The sequence below is a fragment of the Hyalella azteca genome, unplaced genomic scaffold (assembly GCF_000764305.2).
Source record: "Hyalella azteca isolate HAZT.00-mixed unplaced genomic scaffold, Hazt_2.0.2 contig8433, whole genome shotgun sequence".
Taxonomy (NCBI): Eukaryota; Metazoa; Arthropoda; class Malacostraca; order Amphipoda; family Hyalellidae; genus Hyalella; species Hyalella azteca.
Window position 1 is genome coordinate 297744 of NW_025938527.1, and position 16355 is coordinate 314098.

At 38.2% G+C, this 16355-nt stretch overlaps 1 protein-coding gene across 4 annotated transcripts; it reads left to right on the forward strand.

The window, feature by feature from the left end:
- Nucleotides 1-2459: 2459 nt before the first annotated feature.
- On the forward strand, nucleotides 2460-14386 carry LOC108672430. Of its 4 annotated transcripts, none has more exons than XM_018160084.2 (7): nucleotides 2460-2895; nucleotides 9769-9899; nucleotides 10691-11108; nucleotides 11628-11831; nucleotides 12466-12603; nucleotides 12912-13083; nucleotides 13668-14386. In XM_018160084.2, the coding sequence occupies exons 2-7, from the start codon at nucleotides 9778-9780 to the stop codon at nucleotides 13913-13915; spliced, it is 1302 nt and encodes a 433-aa protein (XP_018015573.1). In that variant the 5' UTR covers nucleotides 2460-2895; nucleotides 9769-9777; the 3' UTR covers nucleotides 13916-14386. The 4 variants fall into 4 exon arrangements, with proteins under 4 accessions (XP_018015573.1, XP_018015571.1, XP_018015577.1 ...); XM_018160082.2 differs by having other exon boundaries at nucleotides 2460-2885; XM_018160088.2 differs by lacking the exon at nucleotides 2460-2895 and adding an exon at nucleotides 7011-7089.
- Nucleotides 14387-16355: the final 1969 nt, after the last annotated feature.

Genomic DNA, 16355 nt, shown 5'->3' on the forward strand with positions numbered 1-16355 from the left:
GTTTGTTGCTGTCGTGCGCCCGAACCTGGAGTTTGGAATGGAAATGGAAACGTCGTGTGGTCACCGAAATTTGAAAAGGACAAAAATTTAGTAGAGAGTGTTCAAAGACGCGCAACAAGGATAGTTCCTGGCTTGAAAGGCAAGTCCTATGAGGAAAGATTAAAGATTATGAAGCTTCCAAGCCTCCATTAAGGTGCTTGTACACAGGGATAGTGCAGACGGCTAGTAGATCTGGGCAGGTACTTTCAAATATTGCCAAGTGGACGTAACTTCTTGAACTTAAGCTCAAGAAGATACGCCGAGCGTACGATCAGCGGATTTTGGCACCTTCAAAACTTCCGTACTACCGACTTAGCTAAAGGCGTACTTTCAAAACACTCCGGCTCTCAGCCAATCAGCGTGCTGGGTTTTGTTTACTTTTTTAAGTCGGATTACGCGGAGCATCAATGTCTCATGAATCGTGATTTTACAATTTTTAGCTATTATCTAGGCACTGAGACAGCGGTTTAGAAATTTGACGCCTGTAGATGTCTTGTTTTAATTTCAAAATTAATAACTTATTTTGATTTTAAAAGTATGAGCTTCCGAAGTGTAATTTGCAGCAAGAGCCCCAGCCCATGAGATTGTGATTGAGAGGGACAGGCTGCCTCATGGTTGAAATATATATAAATACTAGTTTAACCATGGACTGTCGAGCCTGTTTCAGTATCAAACTTAGCGTCTATGTTTTGTTTTTTAACCACATATTATTTGCTTGTGACTAAAAGTGGATTGATTTCATCAATTAATGAAATTTGGCAATTAATAAGCCAATTACAATTAGGATAGCTAGGTATAAGGTATGTAGGTATGAGTCAAATCTCAAAGCAGCTCCAACTTGTGAAAATGTCTTTTATTATCTGAAATTGTTTATTTAGTCTGACTTCTGACAGTACATTAAGCTCAAGTGGATGAAATTTTTTTTTGCTATGAGTAAGTGTTAACATATGTATATTTTTCTAAATAATTGAATTATCATCAAAACTATTGACATTTAACAATAACACGACCCTATTTTTAAATTCAATTAACACTTAACAGTTCATCATTTATTTGTAATGACTCCTATTCCATTATTTCCATCCACTGCTCCACATTTATTGTTCACTAATCAAATAATCATGAGCTGTTGTTGTTATCCTGCAGGCTTAATTCTGTGAACTGTGATAGCAGATAGCATAGTTGGAGCTGGAAAGTTAATAATTTAAATTTGGAAGCAAAAACTAAAGTTGGTATCAGTTCTGAAAAAAATTTTAATAAAATTTGAAATAAACGCTGTGAGCTGTGTCAAGTTCAAGGGATAGGTAGTTCAAGCAATGGAGCAGCAGAAGAAAAGACGACCAAATTTCAGTGATGAAGAAGTAATGGCTATTATCACTGCTGTTACTGAAAGGCAAGATATTCTCCTAGGAAAATTAAGCAGTGAGGAGCAGGCAATAAGTCCAGCAGCTATCTCAATCAATCGTCAGCTATGGAAAGATCGGGTTCCAAAGGCCGGATCCCTTGTGAATCAAGTAACGAAAAGTTCAAGAATCGGCAACAGGCCATGGGCCTATTTCTTCAACGCCGACACTTCTATTCTATTCTATTCTATTCAAAGTCTTTCTGCATACGATTATACGAATCAGTAGTGCGAAACTAAGCGACAGTAAACATTGTAGAGTCTACGAAGTGCTTAGTGTCTGTGACGTATTCAGCATACCAACAGGACACTTCGTAGTGCATAGTGCCCCACCAAGTAGCCATCACTCGCATTCGACTAGAATCTTGCCTCATTACACACAGTCACTTGTTTACAAAGTCCTTACCTCGCACCTGCTCCTCCTGCCAATGCCTACAAACAATGAAACACATTCTCATAGATTGCCCACTATACACCCCCCAGCAACGTAGCCTACGCTCTGCCTGTCAGCAGTTAAACCTTCCCTTCTCACTGAACACAATCCTCCTGCCACCCTTTGACCCAGAACTGATAATACAATTTCTGCTTAAGACTCACCTACTGCAATCGATCTGAAATAAGGCGGAGTGGGGGCGCTAATACCTACGTCGGTGCTGCGCCGTATCTTAACAAAGTAACAAAGTAAGTATAGTGGCAGTGCTAGTGCCCTATTTAGCATACGGGCCGGTAATTAAACATCTCGGACAATTTTACGGGCTGCGGAACAAAGTCTACTCAAACAAACCGCTTGGAGGTGAAGACATCGCAAAACGGGAGCAGCACCTCATTATCGGGGCGTTATCTGCGTTCCTCGCAAGTACCGGAAGATTGGAAACCCTGTGAGGTCTCAATAATCAAAGCAAATGATGTGGCTCCCAACTGATAATACAACTACAAGCCTGAATTAAATTGACATGTCCAGGTGTGACAACCGACCTGTGTGAGGTCATTTACTACACCTCAAAGAAGACATCATCATCAAACAAACCTGTCACCTGTACGTTTCAAGTTGCCGCCATTTTCAAATGCTGCTTGTCTTGCCTGGAGCAGCAAGGGCGATCGCAGGGCAGATGAAGGCATAAAGTGACTAGCCTACTGACTACCTACTACCTAGTACCTAGTATAGCCCGATAGGCGATAATTTTAATGGCACACTGACTCTGGCGGTTTATACTTACTAGGTAGTCAACATAACACACTGACAACCGTCACGTTTAATGGCTAATACGAGTTGCTTCGTGTCAATCGTGTGCATGTGCCCCTAAATTTAACATTACCGCTACGGCGCTGCCCTCCGGGGTGCGGTCTCCTCCCAAATTTTACTATTACTAATAGTAAAATACTATTACAAATAGTATTAGTATCTGTATTACACATACGGTCCTACAAGGCTACAGCCTTTCAGGTAAGAGAAGGTGAGTCGCGAGTTTTTTAGACTCTTCAAGTTCAATTTGAGTCCTATAGTAGGCTATACATCTTTCAACTTTCACAATTATTTCAGCCTTTCAGGGACTAGAGATTTCATTCACTATTCTATTAGTATATTACCTTACTGAATTAGTAAATTTCTACCTAGTTAATAGGAATTTTAGGAAATAATGATGTATTACTATTACCTACCCTATATATATATATTCATAGTGGAATTCTATGAAGTATGAAGAGAGGTACTTCTGGCGGTCCACCGCCGTGCGGCGGTCTTAACCTTTCACAAGGCGCCATGCATAGTGACAAACCAGAGATTTTTTAGAATCAGTTCATTTTTAACTTCCTCATTTACCTAAGATTTAAACCAATTTCTCATGTATGATAAGGCTGGTATCCAGTGTGGAATTCTAGAGGGATATTAAATTAACCAGTACACATAGCATATTGGAAAGCAGGACCTGAAAGCTTGGAAAGCCCAGGAACTTTACACTTTCAGTCAATTATTTACATATCCTATCCCTTTCCAGAATTCCAGTTGTGAATTTGGTTGATGGGATTGTGATTTTTAGCCCCTTTCAGCTTTCCAGCTGTGATTGGTTAATGGAATTGTAATGTTATCTGCTTTCTAGCTGTGATTGGTTGATAGGGAGGCCTTCCAGCAGTGATTGGTTAATGGAATTGTAATGTTATCTGCTTTCTAGCTGTGATTGGTTGATAGGGATGCTTTCAAGCTGTGATTGGTTGATGGAGATGCTTTCAAGCTGTGATTGGTTGTGCCCATAAGCCCCGCCCCTAATATGGTATATGTACTACAGTACTGGTTAACTAAATAATTAACTTAAACTTGATCATTACAAACAAAGGGGCATGGAAAATTTTCAAAAATTCCATTAAATAAAATAAAAATATCTATCAAACTTGAGACATCCAAATAATTCTATAACAAACCTAATGTACTATACAATTGAAACAGTTTGTCCACTTTTGTTCCACCTTTTCATTTATAGTCAGTCACCTGGCAGAGCACTGTATCAAAGGAAAGCTTTTCACTTTGGGTGGAAAGCTTTTTTATAAGTGAACTTCCATTCTTAGAATTCCAGCCTGCTGGTATCCAGGATACTTTACTGTTCTACTTATGGGACTCAAAAATGAACTTGAGGGAGAGTCTAAAAAACTCTCTGCTTTGCCACTATGGCGCCATGCCCTTGGCAAGTTGGCCCTTGGGCCCCTCTTGCAAGTGCCAAGTTGCAATGGTCTAAACTCAATGGTTTGACCCCATGGTCTCATCACAACTCCCTCTAGAAATATGTGGAGTTTTAAAATTGATATAAATAAATCAATAAATATTTGAACTGGGAAATTCCTTAGTTACTTATTTTGGTTCCAGAATGATATCAAATTATCAATGACAGATAAAATGATAATGACATCAGTTAAGCCTCAGCCATGTTTCCAGCTCTACTCAGTCCTTTCACTTTTACCTCGTAACTCATGTCTCATGGTCAGGTGTTAGAACTTTGATGTTCAAATGTTGACACTACTGTCAAGTGTCAATATCACAATCAAAATTAGGGTAAACGCGGTATATTCCGACATCGTAGGTAATTCCGTCACTTCTCTAGCTTTTCCTTTATATTAAGCTTTGTTTTAGTTCCATGCGTTCATTGATGGTTGAGATGGTGACGTCATACATTTGCGTGTCGAAATACTGCAAAAACACTAGGTCTTGGCCATCTAGCGGGAAAATATTGAGATCCAAAGAGAGAGATGTCGGCAATACGTATCAGTTAAATTTGAAGCGCTAATGCAATACGACTCACCACGTGTCGGATGTTGCCACACAAAGTGACGGAATATAGGGATTTGGTAGGTTTCCATTCTAAAGGCTTTTTAATAAATATGGCAACATTTTGTGACGTTTCATTGTTGCTGACGCGTAGTGAAGTGTTTTGAGAGTCATGTGAAGGCAACAGAACTTACGTAACGCATACGGTTCTTTTTTTATAGCTTTTCATTTCTCGATGCGTCCTTAAAGTGTCGGAATATACCGCGTTTACCCTATTTCACAATCAGAAATATGTTTTAATATCACAATAAAAAATATTATTCACAAATAACATTGATCGCAATGCTAAACTGTTTTTATATTCACTGCTGTCACGTGCTGTGGCTTTGTTTACATACGGCTTGCAGGGCGGCCTGCGGTGATGTCACACAACAACACAAGAACATGTCACACAATGAGACATCAAACAATGCAATATTTTGCATTTTCACTGCACCACTAATAAATAAATGTAAATAATTAGTAATGGAAAATATGTTGCTGGAACATTTTGAAAGACTGTGCCTAGGTATGTGCACAAAGTACGCACGAATGTAAACAATGCGGGCAAAATGGCGGACAGCCACTTTTCGCATCGCCTGCCTCGGCGCGTGTAAGGTATTTAATTTTGAAAATTCCACACAAATGTTTGCTTACTTTGATTGACTTGTGTTTGGAAACAAACTAAAAAAACTTGAACTATGACGACACCATTTTTTTTTTTTGAGAAATGTCTATCAAGTACCTGCTTAGCTGGGATGTGCAAGGGGTAACATTTGTGCTAGAAATAAACATTGATATCGTATTTTGAAATCAATGAAAGATAATTTGAAATCAAGATTATAGTTTTTAGAGCATGCTCTCAAAATTTCAGAGCTCTGCAGCCATTCTGACAGTTTTTCTACCATGTCATTTTGCGCAGTTTACGTTCAGTTCAGTCATGAGCCAGTGAGGTACACTGGTCCTGAACTACTGCCAAGACTGAGACATGAGATGAGACAAGATATGAGATGAGATGTGAGATGAGACATGAGACAAGACATGAGACAAGGAGATGAGACATATGAGATTGGACATGATACGAGGCATGAGACGTGAGACGAAACATGAGACAAGGCATGAGATGAGGAGACAACAGACAAGCATGAGAAGAGACGTGAGATTGGACATGAGACGAGGAAATGAGACATGAGACGAGGCATGAGACATGTCTGTGAATATATTAGGAATCCTTTAAGTATACTTATATATGCTGATTTCAAGTGGTAAATAAATTAAAAGATGATTAAGTTAAGAAACGGATTTAGACACATAAAAACTAATTCCAACACAACTTGAATTGGACACACACAACTCGTTCCAAGCTGTGTGCAAAAAATTAAAATTTTCTTAATTTAAAGCTTAATAGCTGTTAATCAAAAGCCTAATTAAGTAGTATTCAATATTCAATAGTGTTCTAATTCAAAGCTGTGTCATATTTCAATACAGCTCACACAGCGATCAGAATTCGAACACAATGATGTCGGAATTACGTATTAGTAGAGTTTGAAGCGTGGCCAGAATTCGTCTCACAACGTGCCAAATTTAGTCACACACAGCTTCGGAATATAGGGATTTGATAGGTTTGCATTCTGAAGGCTTTTAAATAAATATGGCAACACTTTGTGATGTTTCATCGTTGCTGGCGCGTAGTGCAGTGTTTTGAGAGTCACGTAAAGCAAACAGAACTCGATTAATGCATACGGTTATTTTTTATGGTTTTTCATTTCTTGATGCGTCCTTAATGTGTTGGAATATATCTACCATGTTTATCCTACCTAAAGTCCTAAACCTAAGTCTCAGAGTCAAAATTTCCAAGTAAGTTGAAATGATGCAATAGCCAATAGGTTTTCTGTACCTAGCAGCTAAATTAGTCTTATTCAGTAATTGCATCATTTGAATGGTTGTAAACTTGTAATTCTTAATATTTCAAATTTTTGAAATAATAGTGTATACCTAGAAGTCAAAGTGAACTTAGTGAAGTAGGCTAACATCATTTCCATTTGAATTAGGAAGCAATCGATCTCACCCTATTATCATGATCAATTTGTTTTTTGTCACTCCAGGTAAACCCACACAGTTCCTGAGAGTTAAGTTAACATCTCGAGACATTGATTATGTCACAACTGTCGTAGAAAAGTTTGAAATATAACAATATACAATATTAGTGAATATACAATTATAATAATACCATATTATTGTAACAATATCTTCTTATTCTTCTAGTGCTACACAAGCACACTAACAGAACTGTCTAAACCTTTATCTGTCAATTTTGATTTTTGAATTGAATTTGTCAAATCTACAACTAAAAGAGGTTTGTAAGCTCTAGCACTGCAGGGCAGCCTAGGCCCTGCAGAATGTGTACTTTCATTAACAGTTACAGGAGATTTTTAATATCATTGTGGCTTCATAATTGGTGGAAAGCTCTGGTTGTGTCTCAAAAGGTTCAAATACTCCATGTGTACTTTCATTTACAGTTTACAGTTGAATAGGAGATTTTTAATTAACGTGTTGCTCCAAAAATGGTGGAAAGCTCTGGTTGTGTTTCAAAAGGTATACGTACCTATATATGCCAACTTTGCCAAGTGTATGTTTATTTACAGTTTGACAGGAGATTTTTACTTAACATATGGCTCCATAATTGATGGAGATCTCTGGTTGTGTTTTGAAAGGTATATATACTCCTTCTCCTTGTATACTTTTATCTACAGTTTGATAGGAGATATTTAGTTAGCTTGTGGCTCCAAAATTAGTGGAAAGCTTGGCGTGTCTCAAAATGTATATATACTGATATCAAGTTTTACAACTCCTAATATTTTTCACTTCCGTCATTTGTAACACAGGTTCTTATTACAGTTTTTATTACTTCCTTCATTTGACTTGAGTAACTTTCTAAAATGATCAGCATTGAAGCTCAAGTGACTCCTCTTCTCAACAAGCTTGAGCTAGATATGTCAATTCAGCATCTTGTAACTAACTGCTCTTGAGTAGTCCTAGTGCCACAGTGAACTTGAAGTGCTAGAATAATGGGACCATAATAATGATATCTACTTTACAACATTTGATATTCGTTTAGTCTCTATGCTATCTAAGACAAGGTCATGAGCTGTTGACAAGCAGTGTGAGCTATTTATGCTATTGATTCTATTATTCATTCACTGGCCTTTCCCTTGCACCATCTCACAATAATTCATATTGCACTACATCCACTTGCTTGATTTGTTGATTGCCAGTCAATCATACTATGTTGGCAAGTCTCAACTCGTTAAAATTGTATTTCAAATGTTGATTTATGTTCATTATATATCCACAGTGGATATATATATATATATATACCATATAATATATATATATATTAATTGTATCGAATATCTCAATATTCGAATGGTGTTGTATATAGGAATAAAATAAATTGCCACATTATCTAATAATCCTAAATAACCATATCCATGAAATATTAGATCTGACCCAACGCCTTTTTGACTTTTGAATTTTTCGCCCCCAATTGTCCGTGATACTAGTAAAATTCAGAGCAAGGAAAAGCCAGGGTGCGACAGCTACAACAGCGCTGTGGCTCCAGTGGAAGGCAGATTTTTTGGATGTACGGACGGATCTGGATCCTACTGTTGCTACGGAGAACTAGAGCCTGTGTTCGTGTTGAGCTCGTGATGTTCACGTTGGATACCTCCTCCAAGTGATGTTCCCTGGCCCTGTGGACCGACGTCTAATGTCTCCTTAATCTATACCTGCACCAGCCGCCCCGGGATGATGGACCACTCTTCGAAGACTCAGCTGGATCAAACTTACCAAGTTACCATGGAGGCCAAGTCTTTATTCAATACACTGTAAGTCCGGCATTGACAGGGCGTGATTCATTGTCAAGGATGGTGTTGGGTTAAAGATCTAATAGCCGCTTCACGGCCTGATTTATAATAAAGATGTAGGGCCAACTGATCTAATGTTATGTTTTCAATAGAGCAAATGATATGAAATGATTTTTATAAATTGATCCAAATGATGTATAATTGAAGTATATTGATGTGATCTTCATTATTTACTTAATAGATGCCGCATGATGACGTACGCATGACGTCATCCGCCTCAAGTTTTCTGCTGGCCCTTCATTGAACGAAACAGTGGCGGAATTCACGCAATCTTATTTACTTCCTGCACACGGTTGATCGAATAAATTATTTCGTATATACAGTTTTTGTCTTTCCGCCATAAAGTTTTCGTTAAATTGCACTTTACTGGACTATGATTTTTTTTGACCCAATGACCTAAGTAAAATTGGGAAAAAAAGCAAAAAAAACCTAACCTGGCTGTACCTAACCTTAGTAGAAAGGTGTCAAGCAATGTAAAGAAGGGTTTATACACACCTAACCCTAACTCTAACCCTAACCTAACGAGGTCGGCGTTTCTTAGAATGTCCGGTAGTGTTGTTCATTTATTTTTGTGTCCGGTTTTTAAGTACAAACAAATTGTAAGGTACATAACCGGACTCAATTTTGTCCAGATTTCTAACCCATGTCTGGTAATGTAACCAATCCTGTCCGGCTATTGTTCAAAACTTGTTTATATATATATATATTGATTCATTGTTTACCATGATCATACTTTGTTTCAATTTCACATGAGCTTAATCAGTTATGTTCACTTTGCTTTTGTATGTTTGTTACTTGAAATAAAGTTGTATTCTTTACTTCATATTGTAATATTTGGTGTGCTGTTAAAGGCTCTAATTTGGAATTTGAGGATCAATTCAATTGGCATATTAATGTTACAAATTGATACAAAATTTTAAACTGATTCAAGTGAACAATGACAACACTGCTCACCAAAGACCTAAGGTGCAAAGACATTTCAATAACTTATTGTCCCATCACAGTTAACATAACTCATTCCAACTGCTTATTGCACATGAACTTGTGTGTTGAACTGTGTTCACTGTACCAGATTATTTATTAACATGTTTTTTGTATGAAATGTGCAGTGAAGCATTATGGCATCTGATGAAGAGTCAACTGCAAAGTTTTTCCGCAGAAGTTGGATTTGCTACGAGCTCGAAGATTGGACAATGCCCAATTCACAGCTCAATTACTACAGCTTACTACAGTTTATCAAGTAACTTGAATTTTGTTGTAATACTTTAATAGACAATGAAAATTGATTGTGGTATTTTCTAGTTGTCACTAATATAGGTACGGTATATGACCAAAGATATAGTGTTGAGCACTGCCTTTGAATCTTTGATTGCTTGGAATAAATTTGTCTTACAAAATGAGATGTAAAGTTAAAAGTTAAGTGTATCTTCTAGTTTATTAAAATTGGTGTGAACTAATTTTTTACCAAGCTTAACAAGTTAACATCCATTGGATGATCTGAGTTTGGAGAGTTTTTAGGAGTCGCTGAAAATCATTGCAAATTTGGTGGGAGAGGATTGGTGAATTATACAAAGTTATCATTTACAAAGGCAGATTTACCATGAAAAAAATCTAGAAGCCTTTGGGAACTATAGAGCTGCTTTAATCAGACATGGATTGTATCTTGCTCTTGTGCATGCAACTGTTAGGAAGTTACAGTACCTACTTCTGTTGTCTTAATCAGATAATTTTTTATGCATAAAAGCAAATAGCATGTTTTACACTTACAAATTTTAAGGTATAACTTGTTTTTCAGAAATAAAACACTAGTGCATGTGTAGCATTGGCAATGGCAACCTGAATCACAACATTGCCCTCACAATTAGGTCCATGCTTCATTTTGAAAAATTTTTGGTCAAGGTCATTCTTTGTATTTCCTTACCTGCACCTCTTGTCTGATCTGTATTTCTTCTGGGCTTGATATTGATCATCCTACCTTGTTTGCCTAGTTCATTTAAATGCATCTACTCACCAATGCCTTTTTTTATGCAGGTGCTTTGAAGGATTCTCATCTTACTGCGGTGTCTACATTGCTCCCTTTGCGCACGAACATTTCCTGTGCAGCACGATATGTCTGAAACTCCTTCCAAATGCTGTCCAAATTTATAATGCAAAACAAAAGGAGGTACCAGGAGTATCCAAAGCAAGTGTTAAGAGTAAGAAACCTGCTGCAATGAGAGGCAAAAATGAAAGCATTTCCTCCAAGTCAGGGGCAATGATGAAGACGGGAAGTGTGAAACAATCAAAAAGACAAGGCTACAAGCGCAAGAAACGCGATCATGGAGATGATTCAGAAAATAATGCTGGTGATTCTTCTGAAAATGAAAATACAGGCACTAAAGGGAAACCAGGGGCAGATGATATGAACCTCACCCACATCAAGAAGTTCAAAAACGCAATTACACTCAAGGTAGGTATTGATATCCATCGGGTAAGTTAAAATGAAGTTGAAAGTTGGTAAATGTCCTACCAATAATTATATCATAATTAGTTTTAAATCTACTCATAGTTCACTTTAGGAAATTAATCTATGTTTGCTAAATTTTCAATTCAATTTGAAGTCAGGATTTCATTAATATGTGCAGCTGTTGTTATGTTGAACGTGTGGAGCAGGACAGAATGAGTTCATTTGAAGCTAAGGATTTCAACACATCTGATCCGTGATACACATATTTTTTATTCATTAGTACTACGTAGTGATTATTCTTTTTAAAACATTGATATCAAACAAACATTGCTGCATTGTGTTATTAGTAACCTCACTACATCAATTCATGTCTAGGAAGTGTACAATACAAGAATACAATACATTCAAGTATGACTTTTCTTCTCTATATTGATAAAAGAAGCTACACCTTAAATGCAAGCTCCACCCACTTTGAACATGTTAACATAATTCGTTCAGCTCATTGCCCTTGTTTGAACTAAGGTGGTGCTGGACGCCGTGGAGATGATGCTGCTGGTGAGCCGGCCGTTGACTGGGTGGCTGATGGGCGCTATGTGCCGCAGCCTCGGGTGCTCCGACCTCAGTGTCGTGGCCAACTTCAAGGGCGACGCACGACACTACTTCATGCTCCGCGCCCAGGCTGCTCCTGAGGGCATGGGTTCCAAGAGCTCGCAAGCTCTCCTCGAGGTCTGTCCATGCTGAATTGTAAACCATGCTGCAATAATATTCATCATTGATAATATTCATTTCTAATATATTCCAGCCATGCTAGTCTTGCATGAATATTCACTTATTTGCCCTGGTGATGCTTGAATTATTTGTTTGCATAGATATAGATACATGTTTTTTAACTCAATGAATGACCCTTTTGGGTTGTTTCGTAATTTTAACAGCCAAATATATGCTCAATATAATTAAATTGTCTGTTGTAAAGTTATTTTTGTAGGACGATGGCCATTAACGCGTTTGTATCGTGGCGCATAATCCCAACCTCCAACATATGTTTTTGTGTACTATATTTAAATGCTTAAAACAATTAATATTCTTTTGCGCTGGCTCTTCTCAGTTTGTTGTGAAATTTAATAATCTACTGCTTACATGTTAATTTATAGTTTTTACACTTTTTTTGTGATACCTATTTATGAATCGTGACGTTATCCTGATAGTCTCCAATTTGATTTATGTATCCTTCTATCACTCTCCATCCATCACATCTTTCTATTTGATATGATGTCTGTTTATTGCTTGACGTCGTGTTCCTCGTTATGTTGACACGTCTCTGATGGCTTTTCATCTTTCATGACGCGTGTTTGGGGTGCAGCACGAGTGGATGTGCGCGCTGCAGGCTCGTGGTCGCGTTTTCGGCGGCCGCCTTGCTTTGGGCGACGTTACACAGGGCATCGGCGCCATGACGGACAACTTTCCTGCAATCTCCTCAATCCACGTCACCGGCAGAAACGTGAGATGTTAATAGGATGTCTATGAAATGTTGATGTGATGTTGAGATTTCGAGCAGCCCTTAGTAACAAATTCGACTCTTGAAGTAGCCCTGAAGCCAACGCTCTGCATAAAGTAAACAAACACAGCTACACTTAGCGTCGGAGCTACGAATTTGCTTCCTAGGGTAGAAATCTATCTTTCCAGCCAATTTTTCATAGCATAAAATAAATCATGAATACAAAAATACATGAGCGCTTAGCTATTAGGCATCTCTACTCAACCTCTGTATCAAATCTACCTGCTACTAATGTCTTTTCCGTCTGTCAGGTGCCGATGCCGTCCATGAAGTCGCACGCATCAGACCTGCCGGTGGAGAAGCTGCAGGCAGTGGAGCGTAATTTGCTCAGCTTGCGGCTGCCAGAACTGCGCATCCAAATCTCGTCCCCTTCACTGCTGCATCTCTACTGCAACTCCGCTCTGGAGGCCTACCAGTGCAGAGGTGAGCATTTCCCTGCTCCAGTGCAGAGGTGAGCAGTTCCCTGCTCCAGTGCAGAGGTGAGCAGTTCCCTGCTCCAGTGCAGAGGTGGGAACTCGGAATGTGCCTACTATAAATTTAGGCTCCAGTGCAGATATTCTCAATCTGATCGATCGACGGGCCAAGATTTTCCAAATGATAGTCATGTTTCTGTGCAGGATTTTCCTAGTGGCCATTCAAAGGAGCCATAACGGGGTGCTTAGCCTCCTTCATGTATGACTTCTGCTGTCTTCTAATTCTTTAATGCCATATACGAAAAATGTTCGTTCTAGTTTAATCCAGAAGACAGACAGTAGGAACTTTTGGCGTGATCGTGCTTGTTGATGGTAGATTAGTAGCTATCAATTACTGATGTTGAGGAACATTTTCCTACAGTTCTTTGCTCAGTTCAATGATTATGATTTTTTTCTATCTTAGATTCTGTCAATTCAGTTCTTTTACACCGAAAGTAGATTGAATCCGACATTAATTAATCAAAAAATTTTTTAGTACTGTGCTTATAATGACATGTAACGCGTAAGAGAAGTTGACTGAATGTGTTTTCCCAGATGCCACTCGTCGTCTGATGATAGATTCCGGAGACGCTATGAAGAGCGCGCTGGTGCATTGGCCTCCAGTTGACGAAGGGACGTGGGGGAGAGTGGATGGCTCCGCTGCCGCTCGCGGCGGGGCTCTTCCAGCAACGCGGAGAAAGAGAAAGAGGCTACTTCTAGGCGGGGTAGTAAAGTCACCGCCGTTATTTTTGCAGAAACTTAGGTCCGCTGCTTCTCTTAGATCAACAATAGAGTATAGCTAAGTGTCTGAAGTTTGCGTTCGAAAACGAATGAAATTATCCTGATTCAACAATTTGCGTAAGTTCAAACCCTATTGCTATTTAGATATTCTAGATCTGGATATTAGGGTTTTATTTTAAGATACACTTTCTGTTCAATCTTATTTTCAAATGCAAAAGAAAACAGATTTTTCAACTGATTACAACCCCCAGTCTTTAAAGGGGACTTTCGTGCATATCGTTTTATTCCGGTTTTCAAAATTTATTCCTTTCATTAGTGAATTATTCTCACTTTTACGATGAATTTCGTTATATACATAAATCCATAAAATGGCCATCGCTCGCTAAGGCGATGGACATTGGCGTTGGCAAATGTGAGTGAAATAATTGACGGCTACTAATTCATGCCTTCCAAATATAAGTAGCCATAGATTTATGCTCACATCTGAAGTAAAAAGAAACAAAATAATAACAATATGTTGATAGAAAAGAGGATTACAACGTTTTTCATTGTCCTCAATGACTATTCCCTGGAACAGCGACTGGATCTTCGTTCATACTCAACACAGAGCAAGCATTGCCACAAACAGCGGCATGCTGTCATATCGAATTATTGATCTTCTGAAACGTTGATTTTTTAGATTCCATTGCGCTGGTGATTATCCAGGATTGATTTCCAGAACTCAACTGTTCCGATTAGTGTTTATACCCGTTATAATTCCTGAATTGTTAAGAGATTCCAAGAAAATCAATGTATCTGGAGGTAATCTGAACGTGCGTGACAGCTTCTGACTGCACTGGAATTCCACGCTCAGATCGTTGGGGTTAAATTGGGAGAAAGGCTGATTGCCTAAAATAGTGATACGGTACAGTTCCTTTTGCCTGGTGTTCGTTAAACTTGTGAAGTAATAGTTGGATATTAAGTTGGGACTTTTCTGATGGCCTCGGCTATAACCGACTAGCTTTAATCTGCACGATGATCGTTGGTAAATAGAAGATGGGAGTAAGTTAAATGGGAATTCTAATATAATCATTTACAGAATCTATGAAGAACACTGGAAAGTGTGCACTATTTACATCCATCATCCTTCGTGTCCAAACAGTTTATTCCTCCAACACTGTTGAATTTACTTAGCTTCAAAAAATTTAAACGACTTCCATACAACTAAAATTTTGATAATAAAACAAATTATTTGTGACAACAAGCTTTCGTGATATTAGAATTACAAATTCATACATAAATGTAATTGGCATGCCATGCTGTATTCAAGTGAATCGTACTGAACCTCTATTCAACTCTGCGTGGAATTTCAAACATTTTACATCATGATAAAATTCCCCCAATGACGTTAACATTGTGCTAGTAAACTAGTTGATTATAAAAAGGAGAAATGGCACCAAATGTTATCGTTACCTCGCAATAGAAGTTCAAAGCTCTCTGCCTTATGTTCACAATATCATGCTTTCTATAGCAGCCTGCACCCGAATTTATTGCTGAGAAGCGACGCATTCGTCGCAAAATTTAATCGCCAATTCAGTCCGTTTCATTCGAAATTTATTGAAATTGAAAATAATTTAATTTAAAGAGCAACTTGGCAATAAGCGGAAACTGATAACAACTTGGCACCACTGACGAGTTCCTGCAATTTTTTTTCCGACATTCTCTCCTCTGAAATTTATCAGATGTCCTTGAGCCGACGTAAACCAAAAAGCTTCTCAAGGCAGGTCTTTACAAACCCATGGCCGTGCTATCAAAAAAAGTCCAGAGTTCGTAATTCGTAACTCCCTTAGCCAATCACCGAGCTTCTCAAGCTAAACCCAATCCTAGGCGTGAATTCGGCCGCTGCGTGTACTTGAACAGTTTTGGATTGTATAAGTACAATTGTACCTCAACTCGATATGATTATAGCATTGTAAATTATGCCGTGTGACAAGGCTCCAGTTTTGATAGTACGGTCCATGATCAAGAAGTTCGTTCAGACAAAGACGGATCGGCAAGTTAATCACGAAGAAAGTTAACACAGACGTCTCAAAAATACTCTACAATTCGGTTATTTATAAGCGTTGAGCAAAAATGAGCCACGTAAGCTAAAGGTGCAAAAAGGTAAGTAAACAGAGAGGAGCATCGCATGAGCGAGTAATCAAGCAATAGATTACAATCGATCGCTATTTTTTGGGATATAAAATGGAAAATATATATATCTCTTGGGGTAAGCTTAAGGAATAAACCGCTCATTTTCTAAACATTTCAGTTGCGATATTGCAGAAGAGAACTCGCGGCGATCAAACTTGGTACGATAAGAAAACCCGATTTTCAAACATCTAGTACTTTCTAGTGCTTGGCCAGTTAGGGTTTTGATCTCTAGCACTTTCGATGGGACCTAGCATTGCAAACATAATTAAAAATATTTATAATTAAAAAACTGAAATAAAATGATCACTTTGAGTCCGATCTGTCATGACT

Coding starts and splice junctions, on each gene's coding strand:
- LOC108672430 (XM_018160084.2), top strand. CDS start 9,778: ATGGCATCTGATGAAGAGTCAACTGCAAAGTTTTTCCGCAGAAGTTGG. Junction 9,900..10,690: donor AGCTTACTACAGTTTATCAA/GTAACTTGAATT, acceptor TTTTTTATGCAG/GTGCTTTGAAGGATTCTCAT. Junction 11,109..11,627: donor AAAACGCAATTACACTCAAG/GTAGGTATTGAT, acceptor GTTTGAACTAAG/GTGGTGCTGGACGCCGTGGA.